This window comes from Acomys russatus, chromosome 10, assembly GCF_903995435.1.
Source record: "Acomys russatus chromosome 10, mAcoRus1.1, whole genome shotgun sequence".
NCBI lineage: Eukaryota > Metazoa > Chordata > Mammalia > Rodentia > Muridae > Acomys > Acomys russatus.
Window position 1 is genome coordinate 36927111 of NC_067146.1, and position 15631 is coordinate 36942741.

A 15631-nucleotide genomic window follows, 5' to 3' on the forward strand; every position below is an offset into this window, starting at 1 on the left:
CCCATCATTCTGCAGCATACAAAAAAAAAAAAAAAAAAGAAAGAAAGAAAGAAAGAAAAAAAGAAAAAGAAGCACCTCAGTAGTAAAGATAGACATTACCTCAGAGTAAAGGCTGGAAAAATGTTTCCAAGCAAATGGACTCAAGAAGCAAGCTGGAGTAGCCACTCTAGTATACAATAAAATAGACTTTCAACCAAAATTAATAAAAAGAGATAAGAAAGACACTTCATACTCATCAAAGGAAAAATACACTAAGACAATGCCTCAAGTCTGAATATCTATACCTAAAATGCAAGGGTACCCACATTCATAAAAGAAACATTAGTAAAGCTTAAATCACATATTGAACCACATACATTAATGGTGGGAGACTTCAACACCCCACTCTCACCAATAGACAGATCATTGAGACAGAAACTAAACAGAGAAATAAGGAAACTAACAGGCATCATGAATCAAATTGACCTAACAGATATCTATAGAGCATTTCACCCAAACACAAAAGAATATACCTTTTTCTCAGCACCTCACAGAGCCTTCTCCAAAATTGGCCATATACTCAGTCACAAAACAAGGCTCAACAGATACAAGAAGACTGAAATAACCCCTTGTATCTTATCAGGCCACCATGGATTAAAGCTGGATTTCAAGAACAACAGAAACAACAGGGAGCCTAAAAACTCATGGGAAGTGAAAAACTCCCTACTCAATGACCACTGGGTCAGGGATGAAAGAAAGAAAGAAATTAAAGATTTTATTGAGTTCAGTGAAAATGAAGGCACAACAAACATACCCAAATTTAGGGGACCCAACGAAGGCAGCGCTAAGAGGGAAGTTCATAGCACTCAGTGCCTTCATAAAGAAATTGGAACATTCTCATACTAGCAACTTAACATCACACTTGAAAGCTCTAGAACAAAAAGAAACAAACACATCAAATAGAAGGAGGTGATAGTAAGTAGTCAAACTTAGGTCAAAAATAAATAATTTAGAAACAAAGAACACAATACAAAGAATCGATGAAATCAAGAGCTCTTTCTTTGAGAAAATCAACAAGATAGACAAACCCTTAGCCAAACTACAAAACAGAGGGAGAGTATCCAAATTAACAAAATTAGAAATGAAATGTAGGACATAACAACAGACATGGAGGAAATCCAAAGAAGCATTGTGCTTTAGTTCAAAAGCCTGTATTCTACAAATTAGAAAAATCTAAAGAAAATGGATGATTTTCTTGATAGATTTCACTTACCAAAGTTAAATCAAGATCAGGTAAACAGTTTAAACAGGCTAATAATCTCTAAGGAAATAGAAACAGTCATCAAAAGCCCCCCCCCCCCAAAAAAAGCCCAAGACCAGATGGTTTTAGCACAGAATTCTACCATACATTCAACGAAGAGTTAATAGCAATGCTCCTCAAGCTATTCTACAAAATAAAAAGAGAAAGTATATTGCCAAACTCTTTCTATGAATCTATGGTCACCCTGATTCCTAAACCACAAAAAAGGGAATTTAAGACCATTTTCTCTCATGACCATTGATGCAAAAATACTCAATAAAATACTGGCAAACCAAATCCAAGGACATATCAAATACATCTTCCCCCATGATCAAGTAGGTTTCATCCCAGGAATGCAGGGATGGTTCAACATATGAAAACTCATCGATATAATCCACCATATGAACAAACTGAAAGAAAAAAAATCACATGTTTGTCTCATTAAAGGGAGAAAAAGCCTTTGACAAAAATATAACACCCCTTCATGATAAAAGTCTTGGAGAGGTCAGGCATACAGGGCCCATACCTAAACATAATAAATTTCAGCAAGCTGATAGCCGACATAAAATTAAATAGAGAGAAACCCAAAGCAATTGCACTAAAATCAGGGACAAGACAAGGCTGCCTGCCCATTTTCTCCATATCTCTTTAATATAATACTTGAAGTCCTAGCTAGAGCAATAAGACAACTATAGGAGATCAAGGGGGTACAAATTAGAAAGAGAGAAGTCAAAGTATCGCTATTTGCAGATGATATAATAATATACATAAGTGACCCCCCAAAATTCCACCAGATAACGCCTACAGCTGATAAACACCTTCAGCAAAGTGGCAGGATACAAGATTAATGTAAAAAACCAGTAGCCCTCCTGTATACAAATGACAAATGGGATGAGAAAGAAATTAGGGAAACTATATTCTTCACAATAGCCACAGATAATATAAAATATCTTGCTATAGCTCTAACCAAGCAAGTCAAAGACTTGTATGACAAGACCTTGAAATATGAGAAGATGCAAAGATCTCCTATGCTCGTGGATCAGTAGGATTAACATAGTAAAAATGGCCATCCTATCAAAATCAATTGACAGATTTAATGAAATCCCCATAAAAATACCAACATGATTCTTTTTTTTTTTTTTTTTTTAACAGAGCTTGCCTCAGGTTTATTTGTAAAAATAGCATAGGACACTGGTCATCTGTAAATAGTGTGTAGGTGGTTGTGTCACACCAGTCCATCTGTCTTCACATAGGCAGAAGCCTTTTCTATGGGGCCTTCACAGGGGCCTGGGCAGCTTTGGGAGCCTGAGCTGGGGCTGCAGCCTGGGCCTTAGCTGCGGCTTTCGCCTTGGTTTGAACCTTGGGCTGTGGTTGGTACAGCCTACGACCCTTGCTCATGTAGCTTCTAATCTTCTTCCCAAGCTTGGGATGAGCGATGAAAGCGAGCCGGCTGTGTTTGCGGCTGGGGCCCTTTGGCATCTTGGGCTTACCGGCCTTAGGCTTCACAAGGGCCTTAATGGCCTCTGCACAGGCACTCATTGCCTTTGCGTTGTTTGCCTGCATCTTCTTCAGGCCTTTCTTGTTGTGCTTCTTGGCAAAGCGCATGTTCCTCAGGAACTTGGGGTCAACCCCCTTAAGAGACTCGTATCTTTGTAACCGGGGTTTCTTGATGCCATTTCTGTGCCATTTGCGGGACTGGTTGTGTGTGGTGTGGTTCTTGGACTTGGCCATGTCTACACGGTAACCGGCGGCTCCCACAGCGCCTGGGACCGGAAGAGAAACCCAACATGATTCTTTACAGACCTTGAAGGAACAATTATAACTTCATATGGAAAAACAAACAAACAAGCAAAAAAACAGAATAGCTAAAAACAAACCTATAGAACCATAGAACTTCTGGAGGTATCTCCATTCCTGACTTCAAGCTATACTACAGAGCTGTAGTAATAAAAACTGCATTGTATTAGCATAGAAATAGACTTGTTGGTCAATGGAATAGAATCAAAGATCCAGAAATAAACCCACACACTGATGCACACTTAATTTTTGACAAAGAAGCCAAAACTATACATTGGAAAAATGAAAGCATCTTTACCAATGGTGCTGGTTTTACTGGATGACCACATGTAGAAAAATGCAAATAGATCCATATCTATCACTGTGCACAAAACTCAAGTCCAAGTAGATTAAATACCTCAATATAAAATCAGAGACACGAAATCTATTAGAAGAGAAAGTGCAGAAGATCCTTGAACTCATTGGCACAGGAGACAACTTCTGAACAGAACACCAACAGCTCAGGCTCTAAGATCAACAATTAATAAATGGGACCTTATAAAACTGAAAAGCTTGTGTAAGTCAAAGGACACCTTCAATAGGACAAAACAGCAGCCTACAGATTTGGAAAAGATCTTTACCAACTGTACATTTGACAAAGTGCTAATATCTAAAATATATAAAGAATTCAAGAAATTAAACACAATCAAACCAAATAATACAATTAAAATTGGGGTACAGAGCTAAACAGAATTCTCCACAGAGTAATATCAAATGGTCAAGAAACACTTAAAGAAATGCTCAACATCTGTAGTCATCAGGTAAATACAAATCAAAACAACTCTGAGATTCCATCTCACGCCTGTCCAAGTGGCTAAGATGAAAACCACAAGCAACAGCACATGCTGACGAGAATGTGGAAAAGGGGAACACTCCTCCAGCAATCGGCAGGAGTGCAAAGTTGTACAACCACTTTGGAAATCAATCTGGTACTTTCTCAGGAAATTAGGAATAGCCTTACATCAAGACCCAGCTACACCACGTATATACCCAGCTATACGAAAGATGCCCCAGTATACAACAAGGACACTTGATCAACTATGTTCATAGCTGCTTTGTTCATAATAGCCAGAAACTGAAAACAACTCAGATGTCCCTTAACCAAAGAACGGATAAAGAAACTGGTACATTTACACAATGGAATACTGCTCAGCTATTAAAAAAAAAAAAAAAAGGAAATCATGCAACGTGAGACCCACTCATGGGAGACAGCCAACCCCTGGCAATATTGAGGACACTCTTTTGTGATTGCAGATGGGAGCCTAGTATGGCTGCCCTCTGAGTGGCTCCACCAAGCAGCTGATGGAAACAAATTCAGAGACCCACAGCCAAACATGGTGTGCAGCTTGAGGAGTCTTGGGAAAGAGTTGGGGGAAGGATGGAGGACTAAGAGGGAATAAAAGCTCCATGGGAGCACCAACAGAGCCAACTAACCAGGGCCCAGCGCAGGCCTGTGGAGTCTGGGGCTCTGGCCAGGGACCACACATGGACTGGAACTGGGCACCCTGAATAGATGTAGCTGATGGGCAGCTGTTCATCGTGGGGATGCCCTCGTGAGGGAAATGGGGGCTGGCTCTGATGTGGACTCTGCTGTCTGCTCTTTTGTTGCTTTCCTCTGGCAGGGCTGTCTTGCTGTGCCACAGGGGATGGGGATGCCCTCAGTCCTGATGTGACTTGATATGCTGGGGGTGGGGTTCCCCTTCTCTGAGGAGTAGGGAACAAATGTTGGGGGTAACAGGGAGGGAGGTGAGAAGAAAGGTGGAGAGGACAGATGGGGCTTTGACTGGATATGTATAAATAAAACGAAACGCTTGCTTTAGCAATGTGGAGGAGTAGGGTTTATGGGTGTGGCTTTACATTAAGCCAGGAGCAGCAACTGGTATAAAGAACGAAAGGCAAAAACTGCTGTTTATCTGGTTCATAAGCTTTCTTGGCTATTACCAGGACAAAATGTGTCTGAAATGTAATCTGACTTTAGGGACACTAAATTCAGAGTCCATGTATATGAAATATGGTTGTGTTTTGAAATGCCTTTCTTAACAAATGATTTACATATTTAACAGCTCATTAAATATATCTAGGATCTTTTGAAAATGATTTTCCCTTCCTGATTCCAAAGCGCATCCCTTTAAGCCTCTTTCAGGAAGTTTCTGGATTCTCAGAAAAGTCTTCAGTTGCTAAGAACCTTTCCTAGAAAGTAAGATTTATGATCACTGTGGGGGTATTCAATTTAAAAACAACACCCTAAGCACATTATATTAGTAATTCATAACATCAGATTATATTCTGTAAGTGAATATACTTCACCAGTTTGTAGTGAAAGCAAAAGTTAAAAAAAATCCAAAGGCCCCCATACAAAAATCCTCATGTTTTATAAGGTAATGGCACCAGTGCGGTTTCCTGAGAACAAATCTGTGAAGGAAAATATAAAAACATAAATTTATGTAAGATATAAGTATTTAAAATTGGTGCATATTTCATAACACATTTAAAAGCAGGATAGACACATTGCATTGCAATTTATAGCAACCTGTGGCAACCAACCACTATATTAAATAGATTGGTCCTCGATTCTACATTATCTATAAAGATTTTTAGCATTAAAATGTTTTATTTTATTATTAATTTTTATATGTGTACACACTAGCATTTGTGTGCACAGGTGTGGGCATGTGGAACGTGGAGTGTGGAGGACCTGGGTGTTGGCTTTCATCTTCTTATTTTGACAGTCTGCTGCAGGAGCCAGACCAGCTGGCCTTTGAGCTTCTGGGAACCCTGCTGTCTCCATCTCCCCTCTTAGGGCAGTAGTGCTTAGATTATAGACACACGTACTACAGTGTTTGCAGTGGCTTGAATGATAGTGCCCCTCATAGGCTCATATATTTGAATGCTTACTCACTAGGGAATGGGCGTTTGGAAAGGATTAAGAGGTGTGGCCTTATTGGAAGAGGAGTGTCACTGAGAGTGGGCTTTGAGGTTTCAAAACCCCACACCAGGTCTACTGTCTAGGATCATGATATAAAGCACCCATCAAGTCCTTGCACTTGAAAGGCAGGTGCTTTACCCACTGAGTCACCAGTCCAGCTCCCACTTTGGTTTTGGAACAGTGTCAGTGAAACGCGGTCTCTCCTTGGCTGGGAACTCACCAAGCAGGCCAAGCTGGCTAGGTTCTGGAACTCAAGCTCAGGTCCACGTGCTGCGGAGGCAAGCGTGTTACCAACTGAACCATCCTCTCAGCCTCCCCGAGTGGACTCTTCTCGATTCTGACATTTGAAAACTTAGTTAAAAACCAATATTTGAGCAAGAAGAAGAGTCATATGCACAGAGCCAGTGATTTCGTTCAGCCGATGAAGGACCTTGCCACCAGACCTGAGGGCATGAGTTCAAGCCCCAGAAAATCCAACTCCATCAAGTTGTCCGCTGACCACCATATGCAGGCAGTGACGTGCTTGGATGACACACACCATAAACAAACAAACATAAAAACAACAAGAGTAGTGTAACTCTCTCTCAAGATGGCATTCCAAAACTAATTACTGGATAGAGAATTTTGTTGCTCTAGAAGTCTCATTCATTTGCTATCTAATGATGTTTTTGGGCTATGTAAATTCTGTTTTCCAACGTACCATTTCAGTTGAGTTTAGCATTTTAAGAGAGTTTCCTGATGGTTATGATTTGGTTGTCCAAGTCCAAGTTTATTTTCTCTTGCTGTAATGAAGGCCATGACCAAGAACGACTTGGGAAAAGGGCTTTATTCCATCTTACAAGTCATGATCACAGTCCATTATTGAAGAAAGCCAAGGCATGAGGAACTCAAGTAGGGAAGGAACCTGGAGGTGGTGGTGGTGGTGGTGGGGCAGGAACTAAAGAAGAAACTACTGAGGAACATTGTTTACTGGTTTGCTCCTCATGCCCAGCTCTGTTTGCTGTCTGGTCAGGACCACTAGACCAGAGGTAGTACTACCCGTCCTGGGATGGGCCATTCCACATCAACTGTTGATCAAGAAAATACCCCCACAGAGTTGCCTATAGGCCAGTTTGATGGGGCTGTTTTCTCAGCTGAATTTCCATCTTCTCAGATGACCTAGGTTTGTGTCAAATTGACAAAACAAACAAACAAAGAAACAAAATAATACAAACTAAGCAGCATGTGGTTTCTTAGTTGTTTTTCCTGTTGCTACTATAAAATAACCTGGCAAAAGCAACTTAAGGACAGTTTATGTTTGTTTACAGTTCATAGGTACAGGTCACAGAGTGGGGCAGTCATGGCAGCGGAGCTTGAGGGGGTGGCACCTGGTCACATGGCACCTATAGTCAAGAAGCAGAGAATGGGGGGGGGGGGTGCTCATGCTCAGCTGGCTTTTCCTTTTGATATAGTCTAGGACCCAAGAACACCAGATGGCACACCCTTCTTTCAGGGTAGGTCTTATTACAGCACTGTAACCAGGATGCATGTCAGAGGTTAACCTCACTTAAAGTATTCTGCACAGAAGTGTCTGTATATGTATCTTCTAGGTGGATCGCGATTCCGTCCCGTTGACGATCAACAGTAACAATCACATATGGGCGGTAAGAGACATATCTTAGTGGCTTAGTTGGGTTTCCAATTGCTGTGATGAAGCACCATGACCAAAGCAACTTAGGGAGAAAATGATTTACTCAGCTTGTACTTCCATATTGCTGTCGATATTGAAGTCAGGATAGACACCCCAACAGAGCAGGAACCTGGAGGCAGGAGCTGATGCAGAGGCCATTGAGGGGTGCTGCTTTACTGGCTTGTTCTCCATGGTGTTTCCAACCTGCTTTTTATAGAACCCGGGACCACCAGCTCAGGGATGGCACCACCCACAATGATGTGGGCCCTCCCCCATCATCACTAATTATGCCTTTGAAGTTTGCCTACAGCCTGATCTTATAGACATAGTTTCTTCTTCCTCTTGATGCTTGCTTGTGTCAAGTTGACATAAAACTATACAGCACACTCAGCTTTTTAATCTGGTCATGTGATCTTTTTCTGAAAGCACAGTTTCATGTTCATTTGCACTCTTTTAGAGTTTTCTCCTCTCCTTATGTGTGGTCATTTTCCAGCTTAAGGCTAGTTGTCATAAACATCCTATACATGAAGTAGAGACTGAACTATTTCAGTGTTTCACTTAATTATCTCCAATGTAATTTAACAAGCATTTTTTTTTTTTTACAAGTATTGGAGAGAAAAAAGTGGGTTGATACCTATTCTGTGATCTTAATCAACCACTGCTCAGTGGGACGGCTGGGATGTACATAGTTACAGTGCATCTATAGCAGGAAGTGGTAAGCATTTGAACCAAATATTAAGAAGAACGGATGTCAATCCAACTTGAGACTATACTTGGGTGATAGAGGGCCATGCGAAATCTTCTTTAAGGTTTTCCTAACAAGATGACTTATGAATGCTCATCTAAAGAAAATGTCTGTCAAACTTATTTCTTTTACCATTTAGTTTTCATCTGCATTCTCTCAAGACTAAATATGATTTTAGCTTATAAAATTCTGAAAACTACACATCGAAGATATTTTTTAATTTTTTTTTTTTTTTTGTAAATTGCTGAGATGTAGAACTAGTGATGACCAACCGTGATCACCTAGGAGTGTAATGGTTGGTAACAGATTAAGTTTTTATCATTTTGAGCCATATTGTAATCCAGGAGAATTATAGCAAACCTGGGATGGTAATGTCTTATATTTTCCTCATTCTCCTTTTGTTTTCATATCATTTAGATAAAACATAACCAATACATCATGTGATCTAAGTGGTTCACAAAGAGCTTCTGTCATGATGTCCTCTTAGGAGTTATCTAAGCAAGGATGAATATGGTGAATTCTAGAAAAGTGATTATGCTATTTAAGCAAGAAGAAAATACCAAGACGGTTGTTGGAAGGTGGTCATGGTAGCGCTCTGTGGGATCCCTCACTGTGACTCACGGAAGTGGATAGAAGTGGCGGGAATGAACTGGCTACATGGACGCTTCTTCCTTTGTGCCTTTCAAACTCAAGACAAATGGGTATTAAGTGTGTGCTTCTTAAAAACAGCGGCAAGACTATGGCCACAGGAGGTCCTCTGCATAGTTTTCTGTGTCTTGAATTCATCTTGCCTGCAGCTTGCCAGAGAGCAGGGTAGAAAGCAGAGCCATCTGGATGGATGAATAAGCAAGTGAAAGAAGATTGTAGAGAAAGCTGCCACTCACACATTGGTGAAGAGTGAGAGAAACACTGTGTGTAGGAAACGGTAGGTTATTTAGTATTCAGACAACTCCTCCAGGTGCATAGGTACAAGTGTTTTTTAGTTTACAAATAAGTGAATAAGAGGTAAGGCTAGTGAGCATAAAATATATGAAGAAGGATTGATACTGGAAAACCTGTGGTAACTATTGCCAAATGACCTGAGTGCTGCTGACACCTAGATATATGGAATTCATTCCATCTCATAGTCTTTATTAGGAACATAAATACCCAGGACACACATGTACATTGTATACAATAGCTTCTCTACATAATTCATGCTCACATGTATTATTCATATTCCAACTGAAAATATTTTTGTATGGATGGTTTACATTATGACATGTGTGAGAAATCTTAAAAAATGTTTTCAAGTAGGATTTATTCTCATATTCTTCTGTCTGTCCTCTTTCTAAATGTAGTAAAAAAAAAATACAAAGAATTAAATATATACTTGATTTGTAGAACAAAAACCAGACAAATTTGAGCCTTTTGTCATGTGGTTTACATTTATTTTATTCTTTTTACGCATCTACTATGTGTGTGTGTATGTGTGTGTGCCTTTGTGAGTGTGAATGTGTGTGTGTGTGGGGGGGGAACCCGTGCCAAAATTCTGCCATGTGAGAAATCTTGTGCTTAGGCTGTATGCTGTGACCTTTGAGTTGCTGACCTTTACCTCACCATGAGGTCTTGTGTTCTAGGCCATCCTTGGACTATTTACCTTTGAAAGAAGTAGAGAAGTCTCAACTTGGAACCACCCAGAGGATCTAGGAAGTTCTTACAAGGAACTACTCAGAGAACCAGGAAGTTCTACAGGAAGGGATTTAGGCTATTGTATTCTTGCCCAGGGGCTAGGGTGAGTGAGATAAGAAAAGATCCTATTGACCTTGCCCTATATATGTTCCTGCTAGTCGGCAATAAAGTGAATCTTGATCAGAAATGTCCTGACTTGATTCGTTATTTCTCACGTCTCTGTATCCTGCTTTCAATCCCCAATTCCTCTTTCAGGTGAACCCTGATTCGATTTTTCCCGCGGTCTGGGACCTGACGTGTGTGTGTGTGTGTGTGTGTGTGTGTGTGTGTGTGTGTGTGTGTGTGTGTGTGTAGAGGCCAGAAGAGGGTGTCAGATCCTTCCGAGCCAGAGTGTTATAGGCAGTTGTGAGCCTGTGACTCCCACTAGTCCTCCAAAGGAACTGCAAGTTCTGTTGAGTCCCTTGTCACATGGTTTAAAAACTGTTATCAGTTTTAAGTTCTCAACTGCAGTTCCATTGGTATACATATATGTACAGGAACATAAACACAACTATGCACTAAGCCTAAAGATGAGATGTCAGTAGGCCCATATAAAAACTACTTGAGGCAGAATTATCACTCTCAAGATGGTGTTGCATCTGTGGGGTGATACTGTGTTGTGCTTGTGTGAGAGTCAGTCACCTCTAGGACGTCTTTACTTGGGTGGGGATGTCTACGGAAAGAGGCTCCTTGAATTTTAACTACTCAGAGTTGGGCTGCTTGGCCTGAGTATGGAAAGGGGGTTGTGTCGCAGGTGAAGTTACAGCATTAGGGCTACTTCCAGATGTACCTTTTCGGGTGTGGGGTTAAAAAGCCAACGGTTGGGAAATAGCCCTTTTGGCTACACACTTTAACAGATGTGGTGCGCTGACTCCATTTCTGAGGGATTTTCCCTCTGAAGTGTCTGCCTGTCCCTCAGGATGTTTGTTCCCAGCCAAGCATATGGTCAGGATTTGAAATCAGCAAAAGAACTTTCCTGTACACCTAGTGTTGATGCCTAGTGTGTTGCCATTTAGTTACCTCTGACTCTAGACACACACTGGAAAGTCAGTTCCTTCCTGCCTTCCAGTCTATTCTTGTTCCTTTGACAGTTTTCGCATGCATATCAGCTGTCCTCAAACAGGCTGGGCTGGCTTCGCATATCTAAGAATGAACTCATACCTTTGATGCTCCTGCCTCAGTGTCCTGAATGCTGAGCTTACAGATAAGCACCACCACTCCTAGTTTATACCCAGGAGTAAGCCCAGGGCTTCGTGCATGCTAGGCAAGAACTCCACCAACTGGCCTGCATGCCCAGGTCCTGAAAGTTCCTTTTGTCAGTAGCCATATGTTCAGCTTGAACGCACTTTACACCTTCTCTTCTAGGGTTATTTTAGAAAAGCATTTCCTGTTTGCTAACATTGTCTTAGCAGGCCAAAGGGTATACTCTGCCAAGGATTCAGATATTCTTTAGGACTTTTTCCCCAGTGCTGTTTCCTCCTGCTGACCTGATGAACTCTACTCACCGGATTTATTTTCCTGGAGAATTCACTGGATGCTTGAGTTGAAAAGATTATCCACATGGAGGTCTTTATCTTGTTCTGGAGAGGTGAGTTCTTTGTTTAGTGGAAACAGTGTCCAGAGTGGACACATTGCCAAGGTTCTGCCTCTGCAGTTGGGTGTAGATGATGGAGGGTAGCAGGAGGGGCCAAAGTGCGAGTGCATCGGCTCAGTAGGATGGCCGTATTTGGAGTTAACAGGATGGAGCTGAGGAGAGGGCACTAAGTTTTCATTTCTAGGGCAAGTTTCCATCTCCTAAGTGTCCAGCTTTGATGAGAGATCTTCCTAATAAGTTCCCTTCTTTTAATTTTCATAAAAATTACATTTATTTGAGCTGGAGAGATGGCTCTGTTGATTCATAAGCTTCTTTCACCTTCAAACACTGACTTACTGTTGCATCTGCTACTTGAGGACTGATTTCCCCTTTATATGTGATGACTCAGTGGTTAAGAAGACAGGCTGCTCTTTCAGAGGACCTGAGTTTGGTTTCCAGGACCCACATGGTGACTCATAACCACCTGTGACTCCAATTCCAAGGGATCTGATTCCTTCTTTTGTCCTCTTCAGGCACCAGACATACATGGTGCGCACACATACATGTAGGCAAATGTATAACAATATACACATAAAATAAAAGTATGTATCTTTTAAACATTTAAAAAATTATACTATTTCTCTCTTTCTGTGTTGTGGTGTGTGTGTGCATGTGTGTGTGTGTTCATGTGTGTGTGTGTGTGTGTATGTGTAGATGTGCATGGGTGCTAGTGCCATATGCACAAAAAACAATTTTCAACAATCTGTTCTAGTCTGTTCTTTCTACCTACTATGTGAGTCTCAGGGGCTTTTAGGTCAACACGGAGCACAAATGCTCCAAGACGCTGAGATATCTCACCAGCCCTGTGCTCTTCCTTCTGATAATAAAATATGAAAAGCCCTTTAAGTTCATCACACGTTAAGGCAAAACCAATCCTTATATAACAAAAGCAACAGTAAGTCAGAGTTGGCCTTTGAAAGAAGCTTGCGCGTTGTCTGGGGACTTGGTGTTCCGAGGTTTATTCCTGACTGTTTAGTTGGAACCATTTCGTGGGTCCTGTGACTTTTCACAGCAACCCTGTGCCATTATCCTCCGCTAGTCATCTAATTGAATTATGCTGTCTAGCTCTCATGGAAGGCACCATCTCTCTCCTTGCCTGCTGTAAGATCACAGTTGACTCAGGGATGGCTATTTGTGTTCAGATGCTGAGAGTTTGAGAAGGAGGCTAAAGCTGGAGCAGCAACTTGTCTTGGGGATCGTGCTGGCTTCTCAGTTCCTTTCCGGAGATTACCCACCATGCCCCCACGGTTCCGTGTTAGGGGGCCCAGGATGAAGAAGGTTGGTCTGGATTCCTGCTGTTCGTTTCCTCAACTGGCTTGCTTCAGTACTCTGCCTTCCTCTCCTGACTGAAGCCATGGAAGGTCAGGGGTTTCCAGACACAGACTTTCAGGGACGGCAGTATCAGTAACTACTTTTTAAAGTATTTTGCTGTCTCCATTCATATGAATTGAATGAGTCCCAAACTCCAATATTTAACAAAAATTTTTGGAAAGAGACTCTATGCCGCTTTGGTTTTCTTCTTTTTAATTTTAAATTGCCCCAACTTTCAGTTAAATTAGATCTTCCCTCCGCCCATGCTCCTTCCAAAGCCAACTGCTTGCCAAGGTCATCAGGACTGATACAGAGCTTCCTACAGGCTGAGGTTGTCCTCGTTTATTTCATTCATGTATGAACAGCATGCCTTTCTATGCTGGGAAACGTTGTGTAAAGACATGATCTTATAGTGAGGAACATGGGCTTTGCCCTCATGCAGCGGATGGTCCAGGAGCCAGTACGGTGTTTATTAATTCTGGTGGGATGTTTAAAACGGTATCTTCCTGTTGAAAATGAAGCAGCAGAGCAGCCCGTAGAGGAGCTTCATACGGTCAGCACAGAGGAAGTGAAACAAGGCTGCCGACAGGGGGCAGTGTCCAAGGCACACACGTCCAGGGGCTGTAGCTTGAAAACAAAGGGAGACAGGAAGATGCTAATTGAGCTGTAGTGATGTGGGTGTGAAAATATATAACTTAGCTGTTTATTTCTCTACTAGTGCCTGCCTAGTTACAGCAATCGGGAAACCAGGGTTCTCTGTGTGGATTGAAAACTTCTGAGAAATGAGGAGATACGGAGACAAGAGAGAGAAGGTAAAGTATGAAAGAAAGCCTTATGGGTCTTCAGGTTATGCAGGGAAGCTTCTTGTGGCTGTCATTTTAATCTTTAGGCTGGCGTTTTCACTTAGGAGTGTATGTTTATTTTGGAGTGAACAGGATGGAGCTACTAGACACTCATGTGTGTGTTTGTGTGTGTGTGTGTGTGTGTGTGTGTGTATGACTGTGTTTGTATCTGTGTGTATGTGTGTCTCTTTGTGTGTGTGTCTGTGTGTGTGTGTGAGACTGTGTCTGTTAGTGTCTCTGTGCGTGTGACTGTGTTTGTATCAATGTGTGTCTTTGTGTCTGTAAGTGTGGGTGAATGAACACATTATTTGCTGCTAAAGTATTGAAAAAAAGCCGGGCGTGGTGGTGCACGCCTTTAATCCCAGCACTCGGGAGGCAGAGGCAGGCGGATCGCTGTGAGTTCAAGGCCAGCCTGGTCTACAAAGTGAGTCCAGGATGGCCAAGGCTACACAGAGGAACCCTGTCTCGAAAAACAAAAAACAAACAAACAAACAAACAAAAAAAAAGTATTGAAAAAAAGTACAGAATTTTCCAGGTTAGCAGTTTATTAGAGTTGTGAGCTTTTGTTTTGTTTTGTTTCAAAAAGCCTTTTTTTTTTTTTTCCTTCTAATTTTAGAATGAATTTCACGGATAAAATTTGGGAAGTTCTGACGTGTAGATTCGTTGAAGGGGATTCACTTGATCTGAAAGTGCAGTCCTCTTAGGCTGCATCTAACTTAAGGGCTTATGGACTTCAGGGGAACAGTCTCTTTAACCTCAGGGGAAAGGGAATGGTAGCGGTCACAGAACAACACAGTTATGTTCCTGTCTCATTACTCACACCTTGATCCATGCTTTTAGCCTCAGTGCATCTGCAGTTGGAGGTGGGGGTGAGCTCTTTAAATGTGCCAGGAGTGGGTGCCTTTCCAAGCCTGGTGAAAGCCAGCTGGCTCAATGATGCGTTAATGCCCCTCTCTCCTGCTCAGCACAGTGCTGGCCTGGGTCATGTCCACATTCCTACCTCTGGCTCTCCTGAAGTCAGAACTTGCTTGTTCCTTTTGGCATGATTTCAGATCATGAGCACATTTTATGATATGTCCATCTGCTATCTAAATAAGAGCAGTATCGGGGGGGGGGGTTGGGTGGGGGTGCGGAATGTGGCTGAGAGTTCACTTAAGATCCTTTGCAGGCTCCTGCTTGCGCCTTCCATATTGGCAGCCGCAAATGACTTCCATTAAGATTCTCTTCAGCTCTGTAGAATGATCTGGCCGTACAGTCCACCTGGGAGTGTTGAGAACTTCTCTGAGTTGCATGTGCAGTTTAGGTAAGCCGAGCTGCCTTGTCAGGGGAACAAGCTAACAAATCTTAGCTGACTAGTTTGTGGTGTACCATTAGGAATGCTAGATAAGGCCAGTCCGTGGAGCTCCTATCATACATGCTTAGATTGAAAATAAGCTGGTCTCTCAGCAGTTTAGAGGGCTTGGACAGGACCCTTTGAACACCGTGAGAAAGGATAATGCTATGTGGAGATACTCAAAGGGTGTCCTTATATCCTCCAACTTGCTAATATAAAAAATATGAGGGGTCCTTAAGCCTAGGGGGTAAAATATAACTGTGAAATAAGCCATGGCTTTTAGCAGCCTATGGTTTTTCTGCACCTCCCAGCTGTAGTTACTCAAGTAACGAATCATAACTGTTTTG

The 15631-nt window shown here is 41.8% G+C and overlaps 1 protein-coding gene across 1 annotated transcript; it reads right to left on the reverse strand.

Moving 5' to 3' along the window:
• Positions 1–2429: 2429 nt before the first annotated feature.
• Positions 2430–3054, reverse strand: LOC127194266 (60S ribosomal protein L29-like). The gene has a single exon (XM_051151577.1). The coding sequence runs from the start codon at positions 3008–3010 to the stop codon at positions 2546–2548; it is 465 nt and encodes a 154-aa protein (XP_051007534.1). The 5' UTR covers positions 3011–3054; the 3' UTR covers positions 2430–2545.
• Between the last annotated feature and the right edge of the window lie 12577 nt (positions 3055–15631).